This window comes from Verticillium nonalfalfae (assembly GCF_003724135.2).
Source record: "Verticillium nonalfalfae strain VnAa140/NRRL 66861 chromosome Unknown scaffold_86, whole genome shotgun sequence".
Taxonomy (NCBI): Eukaryota; Fungi; Ascomycota; class Sordariomycetes; order Glomerellales; family Plectosphaerellaceae; genus Verticillium; species Verticillium nonalfalfae.
This window is the reverse complement of record NW_021167311.1, coordinates 12,760-35,311: the sequence shown is the minus strand read 5'-3', so window position 1 is coordinate 35,311 and position 22,552 is coordinate 12,760. Positions and strand designations below refer to the sequence as shown.

Sequence of the window (22,552 nt, the reverse complement as noted above, 5' to 3'; positions counted from 1 at the left end):
CAGCCTCATGGAGCCAGGGCTGCACAGCGGACACGGAACATGATCCTTCAACCGCGGGGTGCTCGATGTTCCTCCATGTATCTCAAAAGTATCGTTGTCTAGACCGGCCTTTCGGTCTATCAGCTGATGCCGACGAGGTCTTCTACGAACCCTGCCGAATTCTGCGAAGCGCCGCAGCCTTCCTCCTGTCTGTCCGCGGAGCACTACCTCGGACAACAGACCGAGTCCTGGGTACAATATCTGATTCTCGGATTCGACATGAAGCAGTGATAGTTTTCCTTCGCCCAGTCCAAGCCTCTCCTTCTCGGAGGTTCCCAACATTCTATCTCTTCAGTTCTGATGGGCAGAACAGCAGTCTGCTTTCCTTGATCCAGGTGCCCCAACACAACTTGGAGGGCCATCCCCTTATTCATTTATTTTACTCGATACAAGTCTCTCCCGTCTGCTGAACTCTTTTCAATCCATTTTGAGGTCGCAACGGCGGCAGTTCCACCTCACACAACATGGCCCGCCGGTATCCCTTCTCCTCCATCTTGAGCCTCCTGCTCCTCCTCCTCTCGTTGGCTGCCGTGCAATCCCAGGCCGGAAAGCTACACCAAGAGCATGGGGACGCACCGGTTCGCCGCTCGCCAGACGGCGTCGTGTCTCTGAGGGGCAGCCTCTTCGAGACAGACAACGTCGTGCCAGGCGAGCAAGCCCATGCCGCAGCGAGACCTCGCCTCGTCCCGCGTCAGCTTCGAAACTCCACCACCACCGCCAACGCCACGATCAGCGAAGCGGAGCAGATCGTCCTCGCGGCGCAGGCCGAGGCCGCGGAGCGCAACGCCCGGCTCGTGGCCAATGTGCGACGCAACCGCTACGAGTTCCACTCGCCCACGCCGTCCAAGGGCCTCCTGTCGCCCAGCGGCGACGACAACGCCACGGGCGTCAACGAGACGGTGGCCGAGGCGGCGGCCGTGCTGACCGAGGTCATGATCCAAAACGGCACGCTCAGCGTCGACGACGAGTCTGCTGCGTCGGACGGCCCGCTGCAGGCCCGTCAGTCGGGCACCTGGTGGCTCGAGGGCATGACGCAGAATGGCCTGTCGCCCTTTGCGCCGTCGGGGTACAAGGTGTGGCGCAACGTCAAGGACTACGGCGCCAAGGGAGACGGCGTGACGGATGACACGGCCGCCATCAACAAGGCCGTCTCGGACCAGAACCGGTGCGGCCTTGACTGCGGCAGCACTACGACGCTGCAGGCTGTGGTGTACTTTCCTCCGGGCACGTACATTATCAGTGGAAGTATCATTCAGTACTATCACACGCAGTTCATCGGACATGTAAGTGGGCTCCCGATACCGGGGTGTTCCTCTGGGTGGACGAACGTTTGGCTGACCTGTGAATTAGCCGACGAATCGCCCCGTGCTGAAGGCGTCGCCGGCCTTTGTTGGTCTTGGCATGATCTCTTCTGATGTCTATGTTGAGGGCGGAGAGGGAGCCCAGTGGTACATCAACCAGGTGCGTTGACGTGTTGACACTTACTGTACACCGTTTTGGGCCTCATGTTGCTAATTCCCATGGTTCTGCAGAGCAATTTCCTTCGCCAAGTGAGAAACTTTGTGCTGGATATGACATCCGCCCCTCTCCAAGCATATGTTGCCGCCATCCATTGGTACGTCTTGCACAGCACATAGTTCGTGAGATTTAAATGAGGCTGTTGTACTAACATGTAGACTTCTTAGGCAAGTCGCCCAGGCCACATCCCTCCAGAACATCAAGTTCGTCATGTCCACCGTCGCTGGTAACAACCAGCAGGGCATGTTCATGGAGAACGGCAGCGGTGGCTTCATGAGCGATCTGGAGTTTGTCGGCGGCGCCCTCGGCATGTACGTCGGCAACCAGCAGTTCTCCGTGCGCAACCTCAAGTTCTCCAACCACCTGTCCAAGGCCATCGAGATCCACTGGGACTGGGGCTGGACGTGGAAGGGCGTCGAAATCTCCAACTGCCCCGTCGGCATCGTCATGGTGTCGCCCGACGCGACAACAAAGGTCGGCTCGGCCATCTTCATCGACAGCAAGATCACAAACTGCCCCGTGGGTCTCCAGCTGCAGAAGCCGGCCGCCAAGGCCGCCATCTCGCTGTCTCTCTTCTCCGTCACCACGAGCAACGTGCCCGCCATCGTCAAGTACGTCGACGGCGCCACGCTGCTCGCCGGCTCGACGGGCACCAGCACCGTGGCCGCCTGGGGCGTCGGCAAGCGGTACGACACGCAGAACGGCGAGGCGTCGGGCGTCCAGCAGTCGGGCGCGTACCCTCGCGCGCCCGTCATCTCGGGCGGCCTTCTCAAGAACCCCAGCAGCCAGACGTCCGGGTTCTTCGACCGCTCCAAGCCCCAGTATGAGTCGAGGCCTGCCAGTGACTTTGTCAACATCAAGCTCGCGCCCTACAACGCCAAGGGCGACGGCAAGACGGACGACACGGCCGCCCTGAACTCGGCGCTGTCGGCCACGGCGTCGGCCGGGAAGATCCTGTGGCTGCCGGCAGGCGTCTACATCGTGACGGACACGGTCTTTGTGCCCCCCGGCGCCAAGGTTGTCGGCCAGTCCTGGTCTCAGATCATGGGCCAAGGCACCAAGTTTCAGAACGCAAACGCACCGTACCCCGTCGTCAAGGTCGGCAACCCCGGCCAGTCCGGCACCGTCGAGCTCCAGGACCTCATGCTCACGGTGCGAGGCAAGACGGCCGGCGCCATTGTCTTGCAGTGGAACATCAAGGAGTCGTCCAAGGGCTCCGCCGCCATGTGGGACGTTCACGTCCGCGTCGGCGGTGCTGCCGGGTCGGACCTCCAGGTCAAGAACTGCCCGAAGCTGACGGGCGCCGTCAACCCGAACTGTATCGCGGCTGCGATGCTGGTGCACCTGACGCCGCAGTCGTCTGCCTATTTTGAAAACACCTGGTTCTGGGTGGCTGACCACGTGAGTTCATTCTACACTCGATGGCGAACAGACAGGAAGACTGATCATTTGGTAGGACCTCGATATCCCGGCTCAAACACAGATCGATATTTTTGTTGCTCGAGGTGAGAGAGAGTTCTTGACAAACATCCTGTACCCACGTAGCCTATGCTGACGATCCTCCGCAGGTGTGCTCATCGAGAGCACCAACCCCGTCTGGCTGTACGGCACGGCGAGCGAGCATTGCGTCCTCTACCAGTACCAGACGATCGATGCGTCCAACATCTTCATGGGCATGATCCAGACGGAGTCGCCCTACTTCCAAGACACGCCTCGAGCACCGGCGCCGTTCGGCACGGCGCCGGCCATCTACAAGGCGTCCGATCCCACCTTTGACTTCTGCAAGCCAGGCGAGCGCAAGTGCGCCGTGTCCTGGGGCGTCAGGATCGTCAACAGTGAGAAGATTTACATCTACGGCGCCGGTCTGTACTCGTGGTTCGACAACTACGACCAGGCGTGCGTCGGCACGGAGGACTGCCAGAGGCGCATGGTGTCCATCGAGACGAGCAGCGATATCTGGATTTACAGCCTCATCACCAAGGCGACGATCGAGATGATCAGCCCCGTGGGCGGAGTGGCCGTCCTCGGCAAAGACAACAAGATCAACTACTGCGACGTCGTCATGGCCTGGCTGGGCAGCGCCACGGGCGGGAGCGCGAGCAAGGGTGTCATCTACCGCTCGCCCATCTCGGCGACTGTCATTCCGCTGTCGGCGACGACGGTGCCCAAGGGCGCCACGCTGACGATCGACCGTCCCGTGGCGAGCAACGTCGTTTCGCTGCCCAAAGATGGCAACCAGAACCAGCCCAAGGGTCCTGGAGCGTCAAAGTGCAACGTACGTTGGAGCCCCCTGTCATCTGGAGATCCCACGCCGCTGGGAAAAGGAGATCAACCGCTGACACTGAGTGACATAGACCTGCGATCTGGCCCGCGCCATATCCTCGACGTGCTGCGGCACGGGAGGCAGCTTGGGCAACCCCATCAATGTTCCCGCCGGCGTTCCGATCCCGAGGCCTTTCCTCCTCCCGCCCGGCTTTGTTCCCAACCAGCCCATCGTCGACACGGCCGGCAAAGAGTGGCAGGCCGGCGTTCCCTTGACGCAGGAAGTCGAGGTCCCAGCGGGCACAGTCTTCACCTTCCCGCTCATCGTGCCGGCAGGCCTCCCTTTCAGTGACAAGTACACACCCGAGGAAAACCAGGACGACGACGACAGCGGCGCCCTCTACCTGCCTGCCGACTTCTGGGAGGGCGAGCACACTGTCAGCTGCCGGTACCCCTGCACCATCGTCTACCCGCCGTCGGCCACGACGACCACCTGGATCCCACCGCCGCTGACGACGGTGGTCAGCAGCCAGACCATCACGTTCACGGTCGAGAAGCAGACGACAGAAAAGGTGCACATCTCCAAGACGACGGTCAAGACGGAGAGCGGCTCGCAGCCGACCGTCATTGTTGCTCCCGTCCCGGCGCCCAAGCCTCTCTGCATCAGCTACACGATCCCCGTCGTCAACATCAAGGTCAAGTTCGGTCTCTGCCCGCCCGACCTCAAGCCGTTTCCCCCTCCGATCCCCAAGGTCACCATCATTCCCGTGCCCCCCGGCGGCAAGCCGGGGCCCACGACGCCCGGCAACAAGCCTTCGGAGGAGCAGGAGCAGCAGGAGGATGACGAGACGCGCGACAACCCGGTGTGCCCCTTTATCCCGTACATCTCGGACGACTACGACTCGGGCCTTCCGGGGTACAACCCCTTTGACCCGGAAAACTACGATCCGGACACGGACAGCTACCCGTGGAAAAACGGCGGCAGCGGGAACAACGGCGGCGGCGGCGGCAGCAGCAGCGGGCCGGGCGCCGGCACGGGAACGCCCAAGACGACGACGATCCCCGTGCCGCCCAAGACGACGCGCACGACGACGGCCACGACGCCCGTGTCGACGAGCAACCCGGTGCCCAAGCCGACGGACCCGCCCAAGCCGAAGCCGCCGCAGCCGGGCACCAACAAGGCGACGTGCTGGGGCAGCGGGCGGCAGGTGTTCGGGCACGAGCTGCAGGACGCGCTCAACAAGTTCTGCGACTACGCCGACGGCACGCGCATCCACAGCAACCAGGAGTTCGCCATCGCCAAGTCCGGGTCCTGGTGGTCGATGCTGCACGTCGGCGTCACGGGCAAGAACAACTGCGAGTTCACGATCCGCGCCCAGGAGTGCAAGGACATCCTCAACGAGGTCGTCGGCTGCAAGCCCTACAGCGCCTCGCTGCTGCGCATCGGCGGCTACGTCGAGAACAACTGCGCCATCTGGAACCTCGATCCCGACGCCAGCCTCGACGGCGAGTGTCCGCCGATCCCCATTCCCCTTTTGCGCTTGTTCTGCGCCGCGAAGCGCGTGTTTGACTAGGTCGAGCGTCGGCGCTTGGATCTGGGGACGGAGGCGGCCTCGATGGCTTGGGGGGGTCCGGGATACGCGAGGCATGTTCGTAGTATCATAAAAAGTGTAGTCGCGTCCATAGCATGAATCAATTTCACACGTTCGTTCTCGTGTGCCGTGAGTCCGCGTTGCGTGTACTCGACAGGCGTCTGGCAGATTGCAACCGAAGGGGGCGCTTTCAATATTCGCACAGCCCCTCTTGGTATTGACTTTGGCAACCATTCGTCCAAGGGGAACGTTCGTCCAGGAGAACACAATGTGCTATCAAACGAGACCCCAGAGAGCATGGGTCGCCAGGCCGATGGGCAAGGATCATCGACTTCACAGCACCGAGACTGCCGGCTTCGAACCGGGCCCCGAATCCCCTCACTCTTCCGTCTCGCATGTACACCGTCCAGAACTAGCGAAAGCCTCAAGCCTTGTATTTGTCACACGTTCACACGTCAGGAGCAGCCTTCCCCCGTCTGCATGATGCACATGTACCCCTTGACCGCATCGGCGCCCTTCACTGCAGGGGCCGGACCCCGAACCCCCGACCCCCGGGGCTGTGCGCGCAAACGCCATGTCCTGAGATCTGATATCTTTGCGCCGGTCCTTGTCGCCCGGGATCACTTGTTGCGCTGCTTTCTTTTGACTCGACCAACATGACTCTTGTCTGCCGAGGGATGCCGTGGCCGTCGCCCACAGTCGAGATGCGGACGATGCTCTTCAACAGGCAAGGAGCGACAAGCCGGCCCCTCACGCAACCGCAGAGACGACATGCTCGGTACCAAGTTTGGGCTTGCCGGTGATGGGACGAGTCCGGACGGAGAGTCGTCCAGATCCCCGGGGGGGACAGCAAAGCACCCTCTGCCGTTCGGCCTCGTGGTCGTCTCGTGGTCATGCCGTGGTCATCTTATTTCTCGGCCGAGGGCCATACCAACATAAGGCCCGTGCCACGACGTTGCTTTTGCCGATCAGACCCATCCGTGCTGACGGGGGGGAGCATGCTCCTGGTGTTTTGTGGTGGATATGCACTGCTGCTTCGAGCCTCATGACAAAAGCAGGCAACCTGTCCTGTGCATCTCCTCCCACCACTGCTTCATGCGTCACATCGAACGCAACGACAGCAGAAGTCCCACCTGACTGACCCTGCTTGCTCTCTCTTCGCGGAAAGCCTCCGGGCCGCATGAGAGAACCCTCGGGCCTCCTCTGCCAACCCCCGCCAAGCGAACCATGTTCTAGACCAGCAGACGCCTATGCCGCCGCGTGAGAGAGAGAGATGGGAAATCACAGGATGCCATCCCCTTTCTGCCTCGTGAACCCACACCCTTGGCCCCTCCCTCCAAGACCTACCTCCCTACCGTACGCTCGGAGACCACCGCCGACGCCTTCTTCGGGACTGAATGAGCCGAGTCTATCGCGCCCCGAAAGACGCCGTCCCTCCTCCGGTGGCCGCGCCGTCCGAGAAGACATCTCCACTCGTCCATGCTCGCCTGTCCCGAGAAGCCGGGAGCCACATCCGTGCGCGACGCCAGTCTGCGCCTTTTGTCTGCGTCTGTCTGCCTGTCTGCCCCTCGAGCAACCACGCAGTTTGAGCGCCAGTCCGTGCATCAATTCATCCGTCTCAGGGCGCGCCGGTGCTAGAGTGCTGCAGGTGCTCGTCCCGGCGCTGGGCTGTGGGCCAAAGGCCGGGCTTTTTTAAGTTTTCGAGATCGGTGGTGCCTGGCGTCGTAGCTATGTTCAGATGTGACGACTAGGTGTCGCCGCTATATGAAATGCATCGAAGAAGTACTTTGGATGCTGAGAAATCGACTGGCCGCAACAGGCCGCACCAAAGCGCATGTCCCTTAGGCTCCTCATCATGTGGGATGCGTGGAGATGGCATCGTTATTGGTGTTTGCATGCAAATTACTCGTCAGAGTGCAGAAACAGAAACGATTCCAACGCGAACTCAAGGTCACCTCGAGGTTTGAGAATTCGCGTTCGAAAAGTACTTGCATCCACGGATGCAAAAAAAAAAAAAAAAAAAAAAAAAAAAAAAAAAAAAACCCCCCCAACAACAACAACGCCATCTTGCTGATCACTGGGCTGTTCACTCAGTGCAATAAGAATTGAAGAAGGAGGGAAGCAAGACTAGCAAACGCACTGCCCACGGCACCGCCGTATCAATATGTGCTGTGACCATCATGGCCGGCTCTACGTTGCCCTACCTACGATGACAAGGTGTTGTACACGACAAAACGTGCAAAGCCGGCCCATCAGCGTCGCGCACCACGGCTTGCTAGCAGAATGCCGTCGGTCCCGTAGGTCCGGTGATACAGGTCGTTGATTTGCTGAAGCATCTCCACCGGACAGAGAGAGAGCCTTGTACCTCTGGCCCCAGCCTTGGACCGTGGGCAGCTTCACGGGGCGGCCTCGGTTGCTTGTGGCGATGAACTGGTGCAGATACGCGACAGCGTCCGAGGCGTCGTACTGGCGGCCGGTGCCCTGTGTGATGCGGCTGACCTTTTTGATAAAGGCATACGCCCAGGGCGCGGCGACGACCTTGAGCCCTGGCTGCCGGAACGCCACGGGGTCCTGGGCGACGGCCGCCTCGACGAGGCTGTCGATGTTTTCGACGACGCCCGGCATCCTGGCCGTGGCGTTGTTGAGCCAGTCGACGCTCAGGGGCACGGAGCTCCTCTCGACGGCGCCTTTGTCGTCGCCCATCCGGACCGCGAGCTTGCCGGGCGGGGGATCGAGTGGCTGCGCCATGACAGGGCACAGTCGTGCTACGAGGTTGTTGCCGCCGGGACGTGGCGACGATGGCTAGCGTTGGTTGGGTTGGCCGTCTCCGTCCTCTGGCTGATGGTCTCTGGCCTGTTCGTTGGCCTCATGAGCAAGAGGCAGCAAGCCAGCGGTACGCTGTTGGTGAATGCTGCCGTCGTGGGAGGGCTGTGGAACCGGGAGCGCAGGCATGCGATTGTTGTCACGATGTAGCCGAGCACATAGGCGCCCCTCCTGTAGGCGCCCCTGTAGGCGGCCCTGTAGGCGCCCCCCGTGTAGGTAGGTACCTGCCTTAGGCAGCACCCCGCAGGCAGGCACCTTGGCCTACTGTCGTCGGTCCCTAGGCAGGCACTCGGTGGCAGGCGCCTACCTCAGGCCTCAGGGACATACCTGGGTACCTACCTACCAGAGGCAGGTACAAAGATGTCGGCACACACCTGGACCTCGCCGTGGCAGCCACCAGAAGGTGTTGCTACCTCTCTCTCTCCTCTATCTTGCCTCACTCGTCACTGGCCATCTTTCGACAACAGCAACAGGGAGAGCGAATGGAAACATGACCCACCATCAGGGCGCTCTGGGTCGGCTCCTCAAAAAGCTCGTGTCGAGGACAAAACAGCAGCCCCGAGCAGCGACCGCCGAGCCTGAACCGTCGGGAGCGCCGCCGTCGACGCAGCCGCCTCCGCACGACGACGTCGTGAGCGATGACCTCTTCCCGTGCTGGCCGCCACCGAGCCCCCGCGCCATCCTCGCGCGCCGCGCCGCCTACAGCGACAGCCTGTGCCGGCGCCGCTACCGCGCCCCGCGGGGTGTCTTTGAGGACACGCCCGTCTTTGCCCTCTACCGCCTCTATGAGTGGATCATGGCCGGTCACACCGTCAACATGCGCAACGAGCTCGAGATGTTCTGGTGGGCCCGCTGGCCCGTCGCCAGCATCCCCGACCCCGACCCCGACGACCCCGACCCCGAGCGCCGCGCCGTGCTCGCCTGCATCCCGGCCCTCCTCGTCGAGAGCTTCAACGAGCGCGTCAGGCTCGGCCTGCGCCGCGCCGAACCCCACGCCATCCTCGCCCTCGACGAGCAGCGCGCCTGGGCCGCTTCGCCCAAGGTCTACGAGACGGCGCCCACGTGGACGCAGACGGTCGAGCCGCTCGCGACGCTTCTGCATATCCCCCACACGCAACCGGGGCGCCACCAGCTGAAGAGCCTCGACGACGACGAGGCCTCGGTCGCCTTCAAGGCCAAGGGCATCTTGGCCGTCGAGCCGCACATTCACTTTGTCTAGCGGGCCGTGCTCGACGAGCTGCCTGTGCCGTCGTCCTGGAGCCGTGTCGTTGGCGGCGGAGTGGAACGAGAGCCAGTCCGTCCTCGCCCTTCGCCCTGTTCTTCGCCTTCGTTGTTTTTTCATGGTATTTTGGTGCCTTTGCAAGACCCGTGACATGGGACGCTATTTCTATACTCAGCCGTTAATCTCCATCAATCGACCGCATACCGCACAGATCGATCAGTACGGATCCAGGGGATAGCAAGAGAGCCACATTTTTTCTGTCCATGGGACCACACAACGACTTTAGATCCTAACTCAGCTGGTCTTGTTTGTCGGATCCTCAGACTCAATGATACCCCCTTTGGACCCAGGTCAATCGTGAATAAGATACGTGATCTCTCCCCATGTAAAGCGGCCACATATCCGCGACCCTCACTCCCCCAACCCAGTACATAGACCCGACCCAACCTCAGGTCGAGAAACCCCACAACCTCTATCAAACCAGCCAAGCGACCCATGTCCCTGCCAGCACATCCTCCGCTCTAAAGTAAGGTCCTCGGCGGCAGCACCATCCCAAGAGAAGAAGCAAGCAGGCAGACACTGGAGAAGGAGAAGGAAGGAGAAGAAAAAAACCTACGTTCGATCCACAATACACCCAGCGATCCGAGCACACCAGTCTCCGAGAACGCCACGACGAAGGCAATCCCAGCACTTTGACCATGCGTCCGAGACACGGCGGACGCGCCCCACGTCGGCTGCAGACGTTTGTTGCGCCTTCGCCGGGGGCTGATGATGGGACGTGCCGCACGCCACGCAACTGCATCTATCGAAACAGAAAAGGGCGGGGGTCGGAAAGGGTCGATCGCTGATCCAAGCACCACGTCAGCCCGCGCGTGGGGGGGGGGGGGGGGGGGGGCAGCCATCAACGTCTTTATGCTGTTGAACTTTTCTTTTCTCTCTCCGTCAAGCAGGCAGAGAGACAGAGGGAAAGCGAGCGTAGTGTGCATCTTTCGCGCTGCACTCGTCTCGCAGCATGCGTCATGCGCCGTGATCAGAGGGCAAGAGAGTGCATCTGCCGCTTAACGCTGCCAATTATCGTCCAGGTTCCCCGGCGCGGGGAGCACAGCACGACGGCGCTCGGTCATCGACTCTTGGGCCCCCTTTAGCCCGTCAGACCCCACCCCGTCCGTCGTGCCCATGGAAGCTAGACAACCTGGACTGTTTGTTAGTCGAGTTGACTAGCAGGAGTGTCGCTTCGCAGGTCGACGCACGCGAGCGACACGAGATTCCCAGAGTCACGGACGACACCATTGCCGTGCCTGCCCTGTCCCTGTTCCCGTCCTCGTTCTCGTGCGCGAGCTGAGCGACGGCGTGTAACACATCACGGCGTGTGGCAGAAAATTGTATTCGGAAAGGGGAATCACCCCATGTTTCATTTGTAATGTATTGGCAAAACGAGAGAGTTGCCTTCGAGGTCAAGTTTAATGTCGCTGACGATCCACTGCAATTCGCTCTTCATCAGCCCACCTCTACGAGGTGGGGAGGGGGAGTAGCAGAAGCAATAATGCTCACGGGCCCGAGAGTCAAATGCAGTCAACGCCTGTCCCATGCTGCTGTAGTGTCGCGCTCACAACGCCAATCGCCCAGCTAGTACGATTTTTCCCAGGCATGAAAAAAAAACACGACCCCCGCTTTGATGAGATGAGAGAAGAAAAAAAAAGAGAAAGAAAGAAAGAGAGTGAGGGTGGGAGCGAGCAGGACGCGGGACCGAGGTGCGAATTAATTAGATTGTGTACAGATACAGGGTATAAGGGAAAAGATGGGAGGCTCAGAGTCGCCAGGCCGCAAAGACCGCTACAACGCTTGCTTGGTAAAGAAAATTGTCGTGACGTGGGTGAAAAATGACAGGTCGGCTATGGAGCCCGTCGGACCTTGTGCCAGAAACGCTTCATGACACCGCGATCGTTGACCTGGGCTTGCCACTGGTCCATGGCAGCAAACTGTCGTTCGAAGCTTTCCTTCGAGTTGCCCTCTCTGGCACACGACACAGGGTCAAACTCGTCCCGGAGCGCATTGGATGTTGACTTGCGGCTGGCCATGGGGCCCTTGTGCTGCCAGCCATAGATCTGATCCTCGTTGGCGCGGAGATCGGGCCTCGTCAACGTCATGCGCAATGTCATCTCTCTGGAAGACGGCGCCCCAACTGAACCTTCGTCAACCGGCTTGTCGGGCCCTTCCGAGTCGATGGGCACACGAAGGGGGCGAACGGCGGGCTTCTCAAACGCGTGGGGCGTCTTTGGCGAATCCGTTTCCGCGGCTGACATCTCGTCACTGTAGATGGATGACTTGTCATCAGCGAGGAACGTACGCGGCTTCTCTTGCATCTTTGGCACAATGACATCGTCTTCGGACGTTTTCATCTCCTTGACGGCGCCCTCCGTTGAGGGGAACCCGTACTGCACAGCTTCATCAAACTTGAGAGGAGATGCGAGGTAGAGCTTGAGCTTTTGCCGGGCCTCTGGGTCCTGGTAGTGGGCGGCGGCGGGATCAGATCCAGTCGTGGCATCCTTGGGACTCTGCTTGGGTGATATCAAGGAGAGCGCTCGGGACTTGCGCCGCACGTGAACTGTCGGATTCGCCAGGGGACTACTGCTTGGAGGGTAAGCAGGCGACGTTGGTGTCGTTGCGTGCGTCGTGCCAGGTCTGCCGGAGGAGATGGATGAACGTCCGAAGGGGACCTTGGTGATCGAGAGGTGCCGACGGAAGGATGGCCTGCGCGATTTGGTTGGTGGCGGGAGTTCTTGTCGCAGGTTCGCATGGTAGTCGTCAAGGTGCAAGCGGAGATCGAGCTCGTCGTCTTCCTCGAGCCACCTAAAACTGTCGTAGAACGAGTCCGAACCCTTCTGTACGGCCTCGGGCATCCAAGGCCGCGACTCGTGAGTCTCCATGGTCTGGGGGCGGGGCGGGACCAATGTTGGGCTGTACAAGCTCTCCGGGATGGCCACGTTGGATGCTCTGCGGCCGGACCTGCGCACCGTGTCGTTGGGCGAGGTCAGCTTGATGTTGTGTCTGCGCAACCTGGCAACAACAATCTGCTCCTCGCTTGTCAAGTGCTGCCGCTTGATCTTGTCGGGGAGGGTCGCATAAAAGGAGGGGCGGCGCGAAGATCTTCTGGTAAGACGGCTGGCGGCTTGCTCGGAGACGATGCGCGATGCTCGCCTTCTTCTCTTCTTTAAGCTCGAGAGAGTGACGCTGTCAAGGTCGGTGGTAGTGAAGCTGGTGCTCGTTTCGGTGTCGGTGTGCCGGGTGGGAGCACTGACGACAGCGAAAGAAGGCTGGCTCGTGTTGGTGGGTGGCAGTTGGGCGAAGCGAAGGCGCTCGAGAGATGAGAAGTACTGCGGGCGGGGCCAAGGGCTTTAGTACAACGAACAAAGATGCTGTCTCGAAAGTCGTAGGGAGGGGGCAAGGCAATGCAACAGTCAATAATACCAGTGGGCAAAGAGAGGGGGGATGTCTTAATGCAGGAACGAAGCGTACGGGGGTGTGAGAATGTTGTATGCGGGACCTGCATGTCAAGCGCAACGGATCAGAGGGCCCAAGTTCCAGTCGTCGAATCGGTCAGACACATCAGTACCGAGACGGGGGGACGCCCACAGGCCGATGTAGCCTGGTAGCTCGAGAACAGGCCGCAGCGCTCATGCAGGTGAAGGTGCCTGACGCCCACATATGTCGCCTTGGCGGTTGAGGGGGCGAGAAGACTGGCAGGGTCGTGGTGCCGGGTGCAGCAAGCCAGAGAGGCCAGAGACGGGCAAGGTGCGTGAAGTGGGAGTGTGTGTGGTGGGACTATCACCAAACGATTGGAGGGAAGGGAACGTGATGAGGAATTATTGGGGGTGGGTGCTTTGTGGTCGATCACTGGAAGTTGCATACCAGGCCTGCCGCTTGGAGCTTGTCTCCTGTGTCTTTCTTTCCGTCCGTCCCTTCCGTCTGCCGTGGAGTATGGGTGGATGTGGTCGTGGTGTGGTGGAGGGACAAGGGAACACGCTAGCTGTGACGCCTGGCGCGTATCTTGGTCGCTTTGAGTAGGGGGTTGCAACCGTTGTGGGCTGGTGCCGTAGACGACGGATGATGGTGTACAGAACGTTGTACTCGGTCAGGTGTAAGGCGGCGACGGGTGGATTGGGTTGAGAAGAAGACAGACGGGAGGGACGATGCCGTGTAACCTGAGGGGGGGGGAGGACCAGTCTGACGAAGGACGCAGCCTTGAGATGTGAACGAGAGAAAGGGACAGAGCCAGGCGAGACTTATGATCAAGATGAACACCGCTCATGCCCATCCATGCACGCTCTTGGCCATGACCGAGTCGAACACACCTCAGCAGATTGAAATTATCTGTCGCGGGTGGCCGAATCACAAAAGCCCGAGCGCCCAAAGCATCGCCAGGCGTTGCATAGTTGGGGCTGCCCAGGGGGGGGCCTGCGCTGGGATTTGGGCGCTTCCGCCTTTTGGGCTTGGGGCCATAGGAGGGGAGAAGGGGGCCACCATTGGGGGGAAGGGGAAGAGGACGGGGGGGGGGTTAGTGGATGCCAGGCTGTTGGTGCTGGCACCAGTGCTGGTGTGAAGGTACCTCAGGTAGGTACCTAGGTAGGCTCAGGCTGCTGGACCCAATCGAGCCATGTGGGGGGAAGAACGAGTCGAGTTGACTGGGCGCATAATGTAAAGATTGGGAGGGAGCAACACAAGGGGAAAATGGTGAAAGAAAAGGAAAAAAGCAAAGACACGCGAGAATGAGACATGAGACGGTAAACAGGAACCCGGGACACGCCCAGAAGTGAACGTACCTTGCGTTGAATGGTCAAAGGGAGAGCCTCGAACTCCTGCTTCGTCATGTTCGCCGTGATATCGCCGGGCTGCTGCTGGTTCCGCTCTTGTTGTTGTTGTTGTTGTTGTTGCTGCTGCTGCTCCTTCTGGAGCTCCTCTTGATCATGACCCTGCATGTCGCCCTTGAGAGTGTCTCTGTCGAAGCTGCTTCTACGGCCGATGATCGTCATGGCCGATTCGGAGCTTATGCGCCCTTGTGCAGGAAGCGGCAGAAAGTCATCTTGCGTTGCGCTGCTGTTTCGCTTGGGCCATCGGAAGTGAAAGTGGTGGCTCTTGGAGGTAGAAGGACGGCGACAGGCCTCGTTGTCCAAGTCGTAGTGCGGCGAAGGCGGCGGTGGGAGATCTTGCCATACGTGAGCCCAGGGTCCGTGATGCGTCTTGAGGTTCCAATCGTGAACGCGATCGCGGTCGAAGCCCGGAACAAGCTGGGGCTCGCAGGCTCGAGCCGACAGCATTGGTTGATGGTGATCGAGCTGTGATCGGCGGGAGCGTTGCGATTGGGAGTCTAGGTTGAAAAGGGAAGTCGTTGTGGAGTTCCAGTCTAGCAATTGCGTTTGCACGCCGTCGCCGGTCGTCGCTTCCATTCTGTTTCGGGTTTTGACTATCGCGCCGTCGCCGCCGCCAGTCGTAGCTGCCGTTGTGGCCGACGGCATCGTCCAGGATGGTGAAGGCAAGCGTTGCTGAGGAAATGGCGAGGAAGTGGTGACTGTTGTGGTTTCTGCCCCTTTCCTGCTGGTTCTGCCAAATGGCCCGTGGCAGTTGCCAATGGTCGTGCCGGTGTCGGTGCTGGCGTTGGTGCTGCAGCTGCTGATACTGATCTTATCGCTGTCGCTGCCAAAGTCTGTTGAGATCGCAATTGCCGAGGGCGACCAGGACGTCGTCTTGGACTCGGGCACAAACTCGGATGCAGGACCAGAAATCGACGCCAGACTCGACCTTGCGGAAAATAAAAAGGTGGCCGTCGGCGACGACGACGCCCCCGGAGCGAAAGCAGACATGGAAGCGAAATCTTCACCAGGAATGGACGGAGAGACCGAGTCAACACGAGATCTGCCGGGCATATCGGTCTCGAGGCGCCTTATGAGGCCATGCGAATCTGCAACGGTTGCATCCCCCTTTGAGCATGTTTGGCTGCGACTTGGGCTTGCACTCGACCTTTGGATCCGGTTCGACCGGGGACTCCCATGCCCGTGCCGCCTGGATTCGCGAATCCCCGAGTCGCCGTGTGATACGACCCCCAAAGATGACAGCGCCGACACTGTCATGTTTCCCTTCCTGACGGCTCTTGGTATTTCTGCCTCCTCACGGTCACCACGGCGAACAGAGAGTTCTGCACTCCACAACGCAGAGGCCAATGCCCTGGCAGTCAGGGACCGGGGCGTCAAACGGAAGAGAGATGGGCAGAGCAGGGGCGTCGAATAGGGATAGGGCAATGACGATCGTCAACGATTTGGGACGCCTGGGTCTGCCTTTTCGACGGCGTCCTGGCACTTGACTGTCAAACAAGTAGGATTGAGTCAGTCGACGGGCAAGACAGCCTCGTCGGGATGGCGATGACGACGACGGTGACTGGCGGGAGGAGGGTGGGATGAAGCGCCCCTTGCCTTTGAAACAAAGCTTCAAAAAAGGGGGACCATGTGTTTAATACAGTTCGGATGCAACAGCGAGCAGAGCGGGCAGAGCGAGACGGCGTGCGGCCAAAAGGTATGTACGTTATTAGCCTTCTGCTGACCAGCCAGTGTTCGACACACCATGCATGTCTTGGTGATGCCGACCCAGCTCCGTGTTCCCAAAGCAGCAAGGGTCATCCCGATGCTTCTTGGGCTTCATTCTTTATTTCTGCACTTCGTCCTTTGGTTCGTGGCCCGACTTTTTGTGGTGTTGGCATGTTCAGCTTCCAGCAGGACAACAACCCCCTGAGTGTTCAGCACCCTTTTCAACCACTGACATCGGCATCCCACCAATGCCGCGCCGCGCCAACCCACCCTTCTGGCGCCGTGCCCGTTCCTGACATTCGCTAGCTCCAGGTCCCAAGCTCTGTCGACTGAGTCTAACTGCATATGGCCGGGAGCTATGGGGTCCTTTGGGGGACCCTGCCACCACGCGGGGGCCACGAACTGGCTCGTGGCTCGCAGCTCGCAGGGCAAGCCAACAGCCTGGGCCCGAAGCTGTGCTGTGCGTCGTTGTGCGACCGGGCTACGGCCCCTAATCTATCTGGAACGACCCTTGCACAAGAAAGGTTTGCTGAGGAAACTTTGCTGTATAGCGTCACTGTCGGCATGGTGCGATTATCGCCATCTTCAAACATAAAGGGCGGCGACTCATTACCACGTCGTCGATTTAGCTCGAAGCTATTGAGCGTTTGGCACTTACAAAGCACCCTGATCGTCGCGCCGATCACCACGTCGAAGCACCAGCGCGTACAACTTTCTCTGGAGGCCCCCGGCACCTGCACACGAGAGACAGGCGACCGCATTACGGTTGCCACTCCTGTTGCAACGCTGTGCACCAGGGCGTCCACGGTTGTGCGGTGACCCGTCCTTCGGCTTCCAAGCCAGGCATGCCTGCTAGGCCATCCCCTGTCCTCTGGCGGCTTAGTAGCACAAATATAGATGATACGCCGATGGCGAGGCCCCAAGGCCCACTTCACCAACTGGGAGATTCCACTCTGCTGCGACTTGTTCATCTTCGCGAGATTCTCCGGCGGTCATATCGCGATACATCCTCGCCAACATGATCTCAAACCCCAGCGACGTCAATCTCACTCAGCTGGTTGACGGTAAATTGATCCTGGGGTGCATCCCAGTGCACAGCCAGCCCAGCCCACGAACACTGTCCATCCACTACCCTGCGTACTCGAAGGGCCTCCCAATAAGCGGCGGGCCCGGCTCCGCGAGCCTTCGAGTCCAGACCACCATGTTGTTGCTGATGTGACGAGGCACGTTGTGATTGATCGATAAAGAGCCGCCCGGCCGGATACCATGGTCCAGTCGTCAGCACCAAAATCTGCACCTCAATTGTGTTGCATAGTACGCCCTTGGCTTCAGCTCCCGTGGCTTCTCTGTGGCGGACCTGCACCTCCCGTCACATCTTTCGATGCCTGGGCTGCCAGCGCGGAAGCTGGGCCCTTGGGGGACAGGTGAAGCAGGATTCACTCGGCGTGTCCGGGCTGCCATGAGACTTGACCCTGTCGGCTGCGTATGCAGCAGAGCGGATGAGGCATTCCAATCGCACCATGTGGCTTGCGCAGCTCGATCAGTTTGATCGTGAGAGATCCGTTCCGCCAGCCGAAAGGCTCGTTCCGACGTTCTCTAGCGACGTTCTCAAGAATCGAGCAACGGGAAGTCTAGTTTGTCGAGTTTCCCCCTTTTGCTGTCCCGACCTGCCGCCACAACCCCGACATTGGGCTCCTTCCATTCCCAGCCACGACTTCGTCGTCGTCGGGTGTGTTCGGCGGGCCAGACTCTCGGAAAAGCCTCTGTCGCCCGCAGAACTCTGAGGAGGTAGACTAACAGGGTTTTGTGATAAGCCGTGGCAGGACCGGGACCCGCTCTCGGCGCAGAGGAGCAAACAACGTACATCACCAACAAGGAATGTTGGGAGGTATGTGGTTTGGAACGGTGAAGAGACGGAGACAGCCTCGTGTGCATTGAGACTGACGATGCCCCCCTGAGCGCACGCCACCAAGACAACGCTAAGGACTCTTTGAGCGGAAGCTGCAGCTCATGAGACGGATCCATGGCTTCGGGACCGAATGGAAGACGCTTTCTTCGCTTTCGTTGCGAGCAGCTCGAGAAGATGGTGTGCTGGGTTTCCAGCTACTTGGGTCTTGGGAGAAGAAGCTGGCTGCTGCGCCGATCTCTTGCTTGATTGAAAGGCTGCGCACCACGATACGTTTAAGCATACATGGACAAGCTGCTGCTGACCCAGGACCGGGACATGTCCCACCAGCGTGGTTTCCTCGTCGGGCGATCGTCCTGAAAAGCACGAGGTGACATGGCGGTCATCTGGCATCAGAAAACAAGGGTACATGGGGGGCTCGCTGGTCTGTCGGGTCTCGATGCAGATTGACAGTCACCCTCCTGCATATGTGTGCTGGTATCTATACCGCCTGATCTATGCTGCATATCGCCGATGATGATTCTTTCGAGAAACGATCATCGCCGCCTGGCCGTGCACTGTTCATGGGGAGGCCATGTCCATGTTGTGCTGCTACTGTTTGACCACTTTTTGACTTTCCGTTGCGTATGGTGGAGAAGCCATATTCGAGCAGGTTGTTATGTCAACTTGTGGTAGGCGAGGAATAGCAACAGCACCTGGGGTATATGAAGAGGGGCATGTGAAGACTTGGATCCCGCTAAGGTACGGGATACATGGGCTCGTCAAGTCGGCATAGCATACCTCGTCCAAGATATGTGCAGGGCCGTGCCGTTCCGTAACCGACGTCGTTGCGCTCCGCTCCATGTACCACCAGGCCTGTCCGTCCAGCACGCAGGAGAACAGCACGCAGGAGAAACATCAGATCGCTGGCGCGTGGCCAAGGGCCCATCGGTTTGAACAGACAACAGAAGAACAGGCGCACGATATCACGAACGCTGAATGCAAGTGAAGTTCTCCCAAAACGGCTTCATAGAAAGGAGGTCCTGCCAAAAGATCCAGCAGGCGAAAGCAAGAAAAAAAAGAAAAAAAAGAAAAGCTAGATACGCAACGCCGTTTATATATATACCCAGTGTTCTACAAGAAAAATGCACGTCTCCCGGTCTACGCACGTCCGTCCTCGTCCACCACGGGCCCGCGGCCTACGCAGATCCGCCGCCCTTGTCGCCCGCCGACGTCGTCGTGACGCGCACGTCCCGGACGAGATCGACCCTCTTCATGTCCGACGCGGCAGAAGCAGGAGCAGGAGCAGCAGCGGCGGCGGCGGCGGCGGCGCCACCGTGCTGCTTCGCGCCCCTGGCGAGCGACGCGCCGAGGATGCCGACGGCCATGCCGGCCATGTGGGACATGAGGTCAATGGTCGTCTTGGGCCGCAGAAAGGCAAAGACGTGGACGCCGACGATGAGGCCGAGGAAGGCAAGGCCCTGGGGCCCCTCGAGGGGCGCCGGCGGGAAGCCGAGGATCTTGAAGTGGTCGAAGCGGTGGAGCCAAAAGTAGGCGCCGGCGAGGCCGTAGACGGCGCCCGAGGCGCCGAGGGACGAGAACAGGAGGTGGCCGCGCAGGGTGAGCCAGTAGAGGCTGCCGAGGAAGCCGGCGGCGCCCGAGGCGACGTAGAGGGCGACGAGGTGGGCGCGGCCGACGTCGTCGTGGAGGAGGGTGCCGAGGACCCAGAGGGCGGCCATGTTGGGGAGGAAATGGGTCAGGAAGGTGCTGTGGCTGAAGGAGGCGAGGACGAGCGAGGCCGGGCGCGGCAGGCCGTGGACGAGGAGGAAGTAGCGGTTCATGAGGCGCCAGAGGGGCGGCACGCGCCAGGCGAGGAAGACGAGGGCGTTGAGGCCGATGAGGGTGGCGACGGTGGCGGTCGCCAGCGAGACCTCGGGGAAGAGGCGGTCGTGCTGGGCGGGCGGCGTGTAGACGGCGGCGAAGCCGGCGAGGGCGGCGACGACGAGGACGACGAGGGTCGTCGCCGGCAGCAGGCGCTCCACGTGCGTCATCTCGGGGGGCGCCTCGAGGTTGGACGTCGCGGCGTCGGACCACTTTTGCAGCTGCGGCGAGAGCGGGCGCGCTGGGCCGTCGGAGAGATTGGCCAGGGGCCCCGGGTGCAGGCGCTCGCGTTCGGCGCGCTCTTCGGCCTCGAGGCGCTCGCGCTCCTCGCGCTTGGCGATGTTCCTGGCGCGGATGTTGTCGAAGACGCTGTCGCCGTATACCGAGTCGGACTTGCGACGCAGCGGCTGCGGTTGTTGGTCTCGGGGGTGCTGCTGCGTCGTCTGGGGCGGCGCTGCACCGTCGCCGTCTGCCATGACCTCGCCGGCCGCCTCTTGCTCGAGCTCGCGCAGCTCGTCCTCGGCGCGCAGACCCTCGTTGAGAACCTCGTCAACGGGCACCCTCTTCCGCAGATAGGCCATGGCCCTGAGCTTCTCGTCCTTGGTGAAAGAGAAGGTGTTGCCGCTGTAGGCCGGGTCTTTCAGGGTGCCCGCGACCCGGCGGCCGTGCAGTATCCTCAGCAGGCGGTTGGCGTTGACGCTCTTGGTCCTGGGTCCGAAGATCTTCTTCACCTCGGCCGACGACAGCTCGGTCGTGCGAAACGGCAGGCCGTCCTTGTCGACATAGTCGTCGGGCAGGTCTTCGTAGCGATCAATGACGATGGTGCGGGTGGTCGCATATGTCCTCGCACTGGGCCATTGGGTGTCCACTCTGCTGCCAAAGCGCGGCAGCCCATGTGCAGTGCCGTCGAGGCAGCGTGTGTGTGTGGTTGTCGTCGTCGTCGTCTTCGTCGAGGTGATGCATGTCGAGAGGAGGCGTGTCGCGGCACGAGATGATGGCTGGGCGCAGATGGCGCGCAGGCCAAGCTGGAGGAGCGGCCTTTGGAGGAGAGCGAATGGGACGTTCATGGCTCACAATGGCGAGGCGGCATGTCAAGGCGCCGCGGCCGTCGTCAATGTGGACTGTGTTGACCGGCGGCAGGTGGTGGCGGAGGAGGAGTGGTCGTGATACGTCACTGTGAGGATAGCGTCAACGGCGTCATGATTTGATTTCTGCCAGTCGAACCACTCTGCTCGGTGCGGATGCCGTGCCTTACCGTGCCTTACCTGAAGGTAGGTACCGGTGAATCTTATCTTATCACTCGGTGAAGCCCCACAGGAGCACCCCGCCATCGAGAACCGCCATCGAGCTCCAGGCAGGCGGTCCCTTCGCAAGTCCCTGCCGACAACAGCCTCCACTCCCTGCCTCCCCGTCCACTTCCTTGTTCTGCAGACAACAAGTTTTCTACAGACAGCGAGCATCTCGCCTCCCCCAGCCCCTACGCGAACAACACCACCATGTCCCGCCCAACAACAACAGCAGACACATCCCCCATCTCCCCCGCCCGCTTCGCCGCCGCCCTGCCGCCCCTCTCCCTGCCGACCCTCCACCTCAAGGTCCTCGAGATCCGCAACTCCATCGCCCACCTGCGCACCTCCAACATTGAGCTCCTGCCCTACGCCCTCGGCACCGAACCCGCCGGCGCGCCCCCGGACCCGGACTGCGCCGACGCCATCCGCGAGAACGAGGCCGTCATCCTGCGCATGGACGAGCGCATCGCCCTCATCCGCGCCGAGGTCGAGGACAGGGGGTGCAGCTGGCGCGAGTTCGAGGCCGTCGAGCCTGCCCTGCCGGGGACCGCCGCCGCCGCCGTCGCTGGTGCCGCTGCTGACGACGACGACGAAGACGACCAGGACGAAGACGACGGCGTTGCGCCCGTGACCAACGGGCTGCGCGACGCGAGGCTCGAGGAGGACGCCATGGCGGCGGGGACGCGGCATCCGGCGTGGAGCGACGGCACGTTTCAGACGGGCACCATTCGGGGGGGTGTCATGCGTTTTGACGACCATGCTGCTCCCACGACCTCCTCTGCTCCCGCTGCTCCCGCTTCCGCTTCCTCCCCTGCGGCGCCTGCGGATGCCGGCAGCGTGCGCGCGGCGACGACGCAGACGACGGCCCCGTCGGGCGGAGGGCGCCTCGATGACGAGCAGCTCCGGCGCGCCATGGAGGAGCGCATGCGCCAGCTGGACGACGACGACGACGGCGGCATGCATCTCTGATCGTCTACTCGATTCGCCGCGCGACAGGACTAAAACCCCACAGCAACGCTACGAACACTACGGGCGACGAGGCCGAGGCTGCATTGGGAGGCGTTAGGGACAGGCCAGGATAGGCCAGGATAGGCCGTGGAAAAGAAAGCTGGTAGTCCTCTCAGCGCGGCAGGAAAAGCCTGCGTTGGGCCAAGACTAGCGAGTTCAACATGTACATCACCATGCTTGCCCGCTGCCCTTTTCACTGTGAGTTGGACTGGCAAAAAAAAAACTGCGGTCCGATGTGGTCAATTCAAAGTCAACGCCGACACTATCAAAGACCAAGACCGGCGATGAACTGGCCAGCGCATACACCTCCCCTGCCCCCCCCAATTTTGTTGTGAAGAAGAAGAACGAAAGAACACAGCAGACCCCTGTCCCCTTTGAACGCCCAATATGCTTGCTAGTAGTATGAACCGCCCCTACGGCTCGGACGCCTTGATAACAGGTAGAAATGACCGAATGGG

At 60.7% G+C, this 22,552-nt stretch overlaps 6 protein-coding genes across 6 annotated transcripts; 3 read left to right on the top strand and 3 right to left on the bottom strand.

The window, feature by feature from the left end:
• Positions 1-503: 503 nt before the first annotated feature.
• On the top strand, positions 504-5,393 carry D7B24_009013 (uncharacterized protein; the record flags this gene model as incomplete). Its single annotated transcript, XM_028643091.1, has 7 exons — positions 504-1,322; positions 1,390-1,500; positions 1,572-1,654; positions 1,725-2,958; positions 3,014-3,062; positions 3,126-3,832; positions 3,912-5,393. The coding sequence occupies 7 exons, from the start codon at positions 504-506 to the stop codon at positions 5,391-5,393; spliced, it is 4,485 nt and encodes a 1,494-aa protein (XP_028493226.1).
• A 2,218-nt stretch (positions 5,394-7,611) lies between these two features.
• D7B24_009012 (uncharacterized protein) lies at positions 7,612-8,159 on the bottom strand (the record flags this gene model as incomplete). Its single annotated transcript, XM_028643090.1, has 2 exons — positions 7,612-7,615; positions 7,678-8,159. 2 exons carry the CDS (start codon positions 8,157-8,159, stop codon positions 7,612-7,614), a joined length of 486 nt encoding a protein of 161 aa, XP_028493225.1.
• A 565-nt stretch (positions 8,160-8,724) lies between these two features.
• D7B24_009011 (uncharacterized protein) lies at positions 8,725-9,453 on the top strand (the record flags this gene model as incomplete). The annotated part of the gene is made up of 1 exon (XM_028643089.1): positions 8,725-9,453. The coding sequence occupies one exon, from the start codon at positions 8,725-8,727 to the stop codon at positions 9,451-9,453; it is 729 nt and encodes a 242-aa protein (XP_028493224.1).
• Positions 9,454-11,348: 1,895 nt separating this feature from the next.
• On the bottom strand, positions 11,349-15,314 carry D7B24_009010 (uncharacterized protein; the record flags this gene model as incomplete). The annotated part of the gene is made up of 2 exons (XM_028643088.1): positions 11,349-12,830; positions 14,277-15,314. 2 exons carry the CDS (start codon positions 15,312-15,314, stop codon positions 11,349-11,351), a joined length of 2,520 nt encoding a protein of 839 aa, XP_028493223.1.
• A 3,801-nt stretch (positions 15,315-19,115) lies between these two features.
• D7B24_009009 (uncharacterized protein) lies at positions 19,116-20,864 on the bottom strand (the record flags this gene model as incomplete). Its single annotated transcript, XM_028643087.1, has 1 exon — positions 19,116-20,864. One exon carries the CDS (start codon positions 20,862-20,864, stop codon positions 19,116-19,118), a length of 1,749 nt encoding a protein of 582 aa, XP_028493222.1.
• A 429-nt stretch (positions 20,865-21,293) lies between these two features.
• On the top strand, positions 21,294-22,055 carry D7B24_009008 (uncharacterized protein; the record flags this gene model as incomplete). Its single annotated transcript, XM_028643086.1, has 1 exon — positions 21,294-22,055. The coding sequence occupies one exon, from the start codon at positions 21,294-21,296 to the stop codon at positions 22,053-22,055; it is 762 nt and encodes a 253-aa protein (XP_028493221.1).
• Positions 22,056-22,552: the final 497 nt, after the last annotated feature.